The sequence below is a fragment of the Panicum virgatum genome, chromosome 9K, assembly GCF_016808335.1.
Source record: "Panicum virgatum strain AP13 chromosome 9K, P.virgatum_v5, whole genome shotgun sequence".
Classification (NCBI taxonomy): Eukaryota; Viridiplantae; Streptophyta; class Magnoliopsida; order Poales; family Poaceae; genus Panicum; species Panicum virgatum.
In genome coordinates, this window is record NC_053144.1 from 434,863 (window position 1) to 443,317 (window position 8,455).

General features: G+C 45.1%; 2 protein-coding genes across 3 annotated transcripts; one reads left to right on the plus strand and one right to left on the minus strand.

Annotated features, from left to right (window-relative positions):
• Nucleotides 1-35: 35 nt before the first annotated feature.
• LOC120649025 (pseudouridine-5'-phosphate glycosidase-like) lies at nucleotides 36-4,890 on the minus strand. 2 transcript variants are annotated; one of them, XR_005665149.1, is made up of 12 exons: nucleotides 4,666-4,890; nucleotides 4,473-4,583; nucleotides 4,080-4,162; nucleotides 3,760-3,819; nucleotides 3,592-3,652; nucleotides 3,136-3,242; nucleotides 2,404-2,481; nucleotides 1,518-1,563; nucleotides 958-1,073; nucleotides 796-881; nucleotides 544-627; nucleotides 36-348 (listed from the first exon to the last, which is right to left on the minus strand). XR_005665149.1 is itself a non-coding variant. In XM_039925697.1 (12 exons), the coding sequence occupies exons 1-12, from the start codon at nucleotides 4,751-4,753 to the stop codon at nucleotides 326-328; spliced, it is 948 nt and encodes a 315-aa protein (XP_039781631.1). In that variant the 5' UTR covers nucleotides 4,754-4,890; the 3' UTR covers nucleotides 36-325. The 2 variants fall into 2 exon arrangements, 1 of the variants encoding a protein (XP_039781631.1); XM_039925697.1 differs by having other exon boundaries at nucleotides 953-1,073.
• Nucleotides 4,891-5,028: 138 nt separating this feature from the next.
• On the plus strand, nucleotides 5,029-6,125 carry LOC120649026. The gene is made up of 2 exons (XM_039925698.1): nucleotides 5,029-5,197; nucleotides 5,313-6,125. The coding sequence occupies exon 2, from the start codon at nucleotides 5,341-5,343 to the stop codon at nucleotides 5,791-5,793; it is 453 nt and encodes a 150-aa protein (XP_039781632.1). The 5' UTR covers nucleotides 5,029-5,197; nucleotides 5,313-5,340; the 3' UTR covers nucleotides 5,794-6,125.
• Nucleotides 6,126-8,455: the final 2,330 nt, after the last annotated feature.

Consider the following 8,455-nt stretch of genomic DNA (forward strand, 5'->3'; position numbering starts at 1 on the left):
AAAAAACAAACCGTTCAATCAGCTCACTCAGGTCATCGGACCACCAAATGTCCAAATTCATTCAGAGTAGAAAGAATCCAGAGAAGAGACAACTACAAAGTGGATGGAGTAGCATTGTAACATTGCCACTATAACACATTTATCCTCCTGTGCTGTCCATTACATGCAGGAAGCAACAGCTAAGCCTGCTATCAAAAGCATCATGTGTGCCTGCTGAACAGGATCATCCAGTTTTGAACCAACGGGTACAAATGTCTAATTCTGGTAGATGCTCAGCGCGTACCACATCCAAGTGGCTCTTTCGCCAGGGCCCGCAAGCATGGCTCTACAATGCCGATCTCCCCATTCCTGTTATAGCATTTTCAAAACATTCAGATCTCAAAGCAAAACCAGAATGGCATTATTGATGGCAAAGGATTAGTTTAACACTAGAGCTAGTAAAGTAGCAAGCCGTATACAGGATGATCAGGGTGTATTTGCTTCCACAACTTGTAAAATCTACAGCAAAATGTAATTCTTTCAACAAAGGCGACAGCAGCTTACTGTTTTTATCTTTCCGCTTAAGATTAGAAAGGGCAACAGCAATTTCTGCTCCAAGACGAGCATTGTTCTTAACAAGTGCAATATCTGAACACCGCTAAGGAGAATTTCTGAACAAAATACTTTGCAAAACCTGTGGAATTCAGCCACTACCCTAAAACTCAACTCAATATTATAGGCACATGCACATGGATTCTGCTCCGTAATCATCCTAGAAACTATGCCATGGATTGTGCAACTAAAATTATAGGATACTGGCTTCCAAGGAAGATCCTCCAGTTAGTTCTTTCACTCTTTCAAGCATGAAAGGAGTGATCGCATTTCCTATTATCCTTTTTTCCCTGAAAAGTGAGCAAAAAAACATTAGATGCCATTTTTACATCATTGTCAGAAGTGCAGATGTTGACTGTACTCTGCCTCCTTTAGAGCTTTCTGTATTGCAGACTCTATAATGTTCCCTGAAGCTGCATCCTGCGTGGGAATCGGCACCGCGATAAGGATCCCAGAACCTAGATCTAGGTTCTTGTTTGCATCTGCGCCACGATAGAATCAAAACAATTAAGCTGCAGAAAACTCTAGACTTCTAGAGCCTAGACCCGCTGACAACCAAGATTCTAATCAGTGTGGTAGGCACACTGAATTACACAGGGTCAAAAGGTTCAAAGAATTGATTGTGGGGATTGCCTGTTGGAGTTATGCAATGTGATCGAGTTCAGCGCATTAGAATAACTCCAAGCATTCTGCACGACCCTTTCTGGTTTTATAGTTTACGGTGCAGACACTTAGCACTACTATCTATCTATGATCAATTTTAACACCGGTAGTTCGCCCTGTGAAATCAAGAAAATGAAACAACTCAGGGAATAGGAGGCCGTTGGTGGATCTGGTCATTACCAACAGTTCATGTGAGATTGATATAGTCTCCAAGAAAATGTGAGTATGAATACAAACAAAGCATGCCGGATGTAACTACTCACGTATTATTTTGGCGCATTCTTCTGGAGAATCAACACGACATGGTACCTGCATTAAGTGACAAGTGTATGTATCAACATATATCTAAAATAGGTGTGACTCATGTAAAACCTGCTTTGAAAGCAAGAGTTTTTCAGAAATTTCACAGGGAACGATTTCAACTCCCACTGGAAAAGTACCCCATGTTCCAAATAGAGCCCAAGTGCATATGTAGGCATTCTGTGTTGTTAAAATAGTAAACGAAAGGTCAAAGGATAGTGCCAATTAACTACAGTACCAAAATAGATTACTCAGTCATTTATATGATGTCATGTTGAAGCTAAGAAAAACTCTGAAATGGGAAAAATTCCCCTTCAGACCAACAAAGGCGTTGAAGCACCAGAAAATCCTGCTAAGCTAAAAATAAAGGAGATCCAGACTTGCTAGTTGGCTTAGACTTTACTGATAGAATATATGGCTGGAAAGTGTCTGAAAGGTTGTGCCTTAAAAGCTTCAAGCTAGCTAAAAGCAGAAAAATTATGTAAAACGGGTTGCCAAATCTGCCCTCAAGGATACAATCTATGGTCATACCACAACATTGGGGCATTTTAACTTTTTTGGAACGATAAAGGGCGTACCCAGTGCCATAGGCTTCCCGCACTATGCGGGGTCTGGAGAAGGGTTGTTTTTAAAATTACAGATTTTTTTTTTGGAACGATGAACAATTTAAAATTACAGATTTTTTTTCTTGAATACACATAATTGCAGTGTTTGGAAAATCTAGCGTGAGTTGAATCATGTTCTTTAGGCTAATCATTGGTTCAGATGGAAGCATTTAGCTCTTTCAACTGTCTGGCAAAAGATACATACCAACCAAAGAAATATCTTACAGATGCAAAATTATTTTACCTGACATCCACTAATCTCTGTGAAGAAAGCAGGAAATTCATTGGTTCTGTAAGCAGCAACAGTGACCCCTTGAGTTTCCTGTCATGCGGTAAGTGAAGATCACATGACTGAACATGAAAACAATCTTGTACCATGAACAGTACCTTGCCAAACCACAAGCGAGTTTTCCAATATAAGGGAGCATTTATGTGCAAACTTTGATCAGAAGAACATGCTCAGGTTATTCACTATAAAGTATAAACACAAAGTTCTGAACATGAACTCATCAAAGCATGAACTGAAGGGTCCTTCTGAAATACCAAACACAAAGTTCTGAATCGTGTTGGTTTGATTACTTCCCAGTTGAGTTAAGTACTATCCAAAGAAGAGAGGAAAATGGTAGAGTGGTAAGTGGAGACAAAAGTTGCAATTGCATATGAACTCATCAATTTTTGCCGCAAGTCATTTTCAGTTATTGTGTTCCTACTTTCTATATGATGCTTTAGTTTGCAAAGTGATGATCTCATATCATTGTTCAATAACTGTTATGTGCACAGACATTCACAATGTTCGATCCTGCTTGGCACATTTTTGTGCACATAACAGTAGCAGAACCCAAAAGATAATCCTTAAGTGCAACCTGTCCATATCTAGCATTTTATAACAGCTAAAGAGGAAAATAGTTCTGCATAAAATCACATAAATTACAGATCAATCGGTTAATTCATCGAAGAATACAAAGTGAAATAGTACCAGGTATTCGAGTGTCCTTGGTATGTCCAAAATGGACTTCACGCCCGCTGATATAACAGCGACAGGAGTCTTTCCAAGTTCAGTTAAGTCTGAGGAGATGTCCATAGCTGCATCAAAATGGTGACTCAATCAATCAATGCACAACTTTTAATAGCTTTTTCCAAAACCATCAATAAAACTAATATGCTTGAGGAGGCCCATATGTTGATGAAGTTAAAATAGCATTCTTCGTAATATGCTTCTGAATCAGAAAATAACAAGATAGTAATTCATAAAGTTACAGTTTCAGAGTTTAAACGCATCAATCTACATATTTTTTCAAAAAAAACATCAACATCATAAATGAACTAGAGGAGACTCAAAGAATTAGAGCATACATCCAGTGATATATGTGCTGAGAAGTGTCAGTGCATACAGCAAAATAAGGAGTCCCCTACACAACTGGAAGATGCTTACTTTGTTCGCCATGTCTATGCACGCCTCCTATTCCCCCAGTTACAAAAATTGGTATGCCGGCCTGAATTTGTAAAGAGCTTAAGTTTATATGGTAGTTGGTATGAGTGTGGAAATGCTATCAGACAAACAAGACGAGCATGATGATTTGGCAAAAGTTTGGCAAGGGACCTTGTGAGCAAAGAACATAGTGGCAGAAACTGTTGTTGCGCCGTTGCCACCAGATGCAACCTGTCAATATTTAGGATTATCTGATTAAAAAAAGATGATTAAATGCAGAGGAAATACAGAAATAAAACAGTAGGCCACCCAAGTTTGGCTGTCGTAACTCAGTTGTCATGCAATAAGGATGTCCATTGCTGGTGCTGCTATGGCAACGAGGTGACATACTACTGCCATACGAGGCCCCTTTATTGTGACCAGGACACAAGAATGGCAAACAGAGTGACCTGAGAATGGAAAATGTATAGGGTGCAAGGTAAGGTACTCACGACATGCGCAATATCCCTTCTAGCGGTCTTCTGAAATTGTCTTCCACTAATAGCCAGTCTCTTTAATTGTTCATTGTTGAGGCCTATTATCATGCAAACAGTGTCAAGGGTAGATGTAAAACTAACCGCAACAGTAGAAGGCCTAGGAGCTAGAAATTTGCATAGTGTGTAGACCAGGACATGTATGATTCTGATTGATAAGGGACCTGTATCGATTGCAGAGCAATCGAATGACACAACAGACACATGAATGGATCAGAATTATGGTGCCTAATACTATGTTTGATGTAATGAATATCAACTCGTATGGCATTGAGAAGTCCGGTCCGGGATTAACTAACTAAAGCGATGACGTTGAGCAGTGACTGAAGAAGCAGAGCAGAGAGAACTGACCAACACGTGGGACTCCATCTAGGATGGCTATGGTGGCAGGGATAGCCCCGGTGTCCCTGACGACGGCCTCCACCTCCATGGCGGTGTGGAGATTCTTGGGGTAGGGCATGCCTGAATAGAATTAATCAGAGTTTAGTGCTTTTGGCAAGCGAGCCTAAAGCGAACTGGAAGGAGAAGGTAGAAGCAAGCTGACCGTGGCAGATGATGGTGGACTCGAGGGCGACGACCGCGCCGCCGCGCGCGAGGGCGGCCGCGACCTCCGGCGCGACCGCGATGGACATGCTGGGACGGGGGCGGGAGGAGAGGAACAGGGAGGACGGGAGGGTCCGCCGCCGCCGCCAGCCGTCGTCCGTCTACGTTGGTTGGGCTACGGCAATCCCCCTTCTTCTTCGCTTGTGTAACAGTTCCAGTTTGGGCCGGATCGCCACCAGTTTGGGCTTGTTGTTTCGTTTTCTTTTCTTTTTCTTGCATTCCAAAAAAAAAAATCAAGGCAACAGGTGGCGGTGGCGGCAGGCAAGGCATATATTCTCGGGACACCCACTGGCACTGCTTGCCTGGATTGGATTGGATGAGCTTGCATCGGATCGATCCTCTTCGAGTCTTCTTTTCTTTCTCTCTCTCTCTCTCCCCACCCCACCCTCAAAAAAAAAGTCTTCTTTTCTTTCGCCAAAAAAAAAATTAAAGCAAGGCATCGGACCGATCCCTCCTCCACCACAAAAATTAAAGTACGCCTTTCTTCATCTTCATCCTCCGCATACATCTCTTGTTTAGTTGTGTGTGTGATACATTTATACACTATAATCTATCTATCATACTAATCATCATAGCTGTCTATCTAAGCTCCCTGCCTGCTGCCACCGTACCATATATGCATATGTCCTCGTCGTGGCTCCACTACTCCGACCGCCGGGGGCCTCGCTCCTGGACGGCACGCGCGCTCTCCTCCTGCTCGCTCCCGCCGCCCGCCCTGCTCGCCTTCTTCGCCATCGTCGTCTTCTTCCTCGCCGTCTCCGGCTACGTCGACTACAAGGCCATCGAGCGCCGCGCCGAGATCGGTGCCCGCGTCTTCGCCGCGCCGCTCGCCCTCGCCGCCGCCTTCCTCCTCTTCGCTGCGCTCAGCTGGCGCCGCAGGTACTGGCAGGCCACCATCAGGAGGCGGCGTGCCCACCAACACCACCTGACGACGCCTGCTCCGCCGGCTACCAGCGGCTCGCCCTGGGGCGTGGCGCTGGCGGTGGCCATACTGCTGCTCATGGTGTCGTTCCAGCCCGCCGTCCACTCCATGTGGTTCAGGCCCCTCTGGGACACCGACGACTACTAGCTAGCGATAGCATTACCAATTTAGCATGCATGCGCCCGCCATCTGCTGCTTTCACTCCATCATCCCATGGCCCTGCCTCTTGTTAATTAGTTACTAGTAAATTATTAGTAAAAACTATATATATCTGCTGTGGCAAGTCCCTAGCTAGCTAGTGTGTGTGGAATGGAACAAGACATCTGTTATCCATATATCTGCTGCTTTATTTGTGTTTTGCGCCTGCTTGCTTTTGTTTCGTCGATTTGCGCTACATGTATACATACTGTAGTAGTATATGTGTTTTCATCCCCACGATGTTATGTAAGAGAGCCTAATTAATGATTCTGTTTTCCCCCCATGAAAACAAGTCTCATACCACCACGGTCGGTATCTGCTTTGCTTTTATTTTCCCATGATTCATCCATCAATTTTTTAGTCCTCTTTTCTTCAACAGAAACCCTGTCCAAAATTGAGCATTTAATTTGCAAGTCGCCACTACTATCCTTACCCCCACCCCCAAAAAACACTCGATCGGCATGGTCTAATTCCAGTGCACTATTAATATGTCCACCCTTAGCTTGAGATGTTAGCTGAAACGACCCAGGTTTTCGAACGAAGAACCCGAATCCCTGTATCATTGTAATAGTTTCTGGATTAGTAGCTATCACATACAAAACTCATTTCAGACAGTAAATCTGTTCATACTCACTTAAAAGAAGTTCAAACATGGATTTAAATATTACAAAATCCAGAGGAATCTGCAGTACGAATTTATTACAAGCCCATTGGGCTAAACTGGAACAAACAGAAAACGATTGCGTTAGCTAGTCTTCAGGCCATCCTTCATATCGAACTTCATCTCCACAGGCAGCACTTGAGCGTAGTACGGGCTTCTAAGCTTCGATCATACCATTCGTCGGTGTTGGCGTCGAACTCCTGATCGGATCCTGCATCTTGCCAAACTATCCCCAAGGACGAGATAGGTTCACGTCACCATCCATATGCAAGCTTTAAGTGGATGCAAAGGTATAAAAAGTAGCCAAGAGTAGGCTGAGGTTTCCTATGCAGGCACAAGTATATATACAAGTCATCTGTCACTCTCCGACACGGGCCATATCGGCACCGGTCAACTACAAACCCCAGGTCGGTGCAGGAACTCCTTCTCCCTGCACCTCAGCTGACTCCACAGGGGGAAATGGACTAGAGGGAGGTAGAAAGCTGGGTTTACTACTCTAGATGAAGTAACAGAAGAGTAGGAATGTACATCACCGAGTACGCGGCTATACGTATAGTTTTCACCCTGCAGGGGTTGTACACCTGTACCCACTCGCCCCAAATCCAGTCAGCAAGCTACTCCAACTGTCTCCGAGGCACCGGCCTACCGAAGCACTCCGAATAGCGAGACTAACCGCTATGGCACCATCCTGTCCCTCCAGGTTGGGATGCATCCCCTCGCAAGAGTTCGCCCTGGAGTTGTGTGGCTCTCCCCTTGCCCTCCGGAGTTTGTGTAAGGCCCATGGTCCTCCCGCATCGGGCCTCCTCCGCACAACCCTACCCCTAACAGGTCTGGTGACGCGCATTGCTAGCTCGGACCGGGTCCACCCTCATAGTGGATAAGTGGTGTGCACGCTCACAAAGTCCCACAAATCATAGTCCGCATATGTCCATAAGAGCCGGGGCAAGCACTCCTCACGCAGTCCTCCACAGTGGTCCGCCAAAGGCACCCATAACAGGTATTGCCTCTCCTTGGGCACCCATAACAGGTATTGCCCCTCCTTCTCTTCCCGCACCCGCCACAGGTGCTCCCCAGAATGTGCCCAATACACATTCCCGGCTAGTAGCTTGCCCCCGCTAAAAGCCCTATCTCTGGCTCCTCACAAAGTGGGCCTCAAGCATGCAAGACTATCATATCATGGCATTCCCATACCCAAACACTCTCATAGTAGCCAAAGCATCCAAGAATCAATCAAGGTATAGGGATGCAAGGAATACGGTATAAGTAGGCCATGCAGGCTTATCTCACATACACACAAGTAATGCAATAGCAATTCTAGCAAGCAATGCCTAATAGGTATTCAGTCATAGATGGGTATGAACCTGAGTGCTCCTCGTAGAACTCCTGAGACTCCTAGTAGTCCTGGTCGGCGGTATTCTCTTCAGCAGTAGGACCTATTCGTAATTACGGATTACTATAGGGGGCAAAGTGCAAAAATGCTCAAAACTACTCAAATAAGATCCAACTCACAACAAAATCTACTCTAACGCATAGATCATGATTTTAGAAGAAATATGAAACTGGTTTCATAATTTTTGGAGCTCCGGATGATTTATTATGAATTTTTGAAGCTTAAAACAATTTTTGGAATTAATAAAAGATTTTCGAAAAAAGAAAATCACACAGTCAGCCACGTGACAGCCTCTGGGCGCGCCACGTGTCATGCTATCAATGGTCAACGGGTCCACGTCCAGTCAGCGGTCAGTGGGGTCCACCTGTCAGTCTCACCAGAGAGTGGCTGGTGGGCCCCGCGTGCAGGGTTAAAAGATAAAGGAAAAAGGTTTAAGGTGTAATGGGCTCAAAGGTAAACGAGCCGGTTCAGCTCGGCCCAGTAACTCGGCTCAGATCGGCTCGGATCTAGGGTCGGCTCGGGTGCGCGGCTCGCAGGCCGGCTCGGGTCAGCGATGGCAG

Coding starts and splice junctions, on each gene's coding strand:
- LOC120649025 (XM_039925697.1), bottom strand. CDS start 4,753: ATGTCCATCGCGGTCGCGCCGGAGGTCGCGGCCGCCCTCGCGCGCGGC. Junction 1,074..1,517: donor AGAATGCGCCAAAATAATAC/GTGAGTAGTTAC, acceptor ATCGTGGCGCAG/ATGCAAACAAGAACCTAGAT. Junction 349..543: donor TAAGCGGAAAGATAAAAACA/GTAAGCTGCTGT, acceptor ATGCTATAACAG/GAATGGGGAGATCGGCATTG.
- LOC120649026 (XM_039925698.1), top strand. CDS start 5,341: ATGCATATGTCCTCGTCGTGGCTCCACTACTCCGACCGCCGGGGGCCT.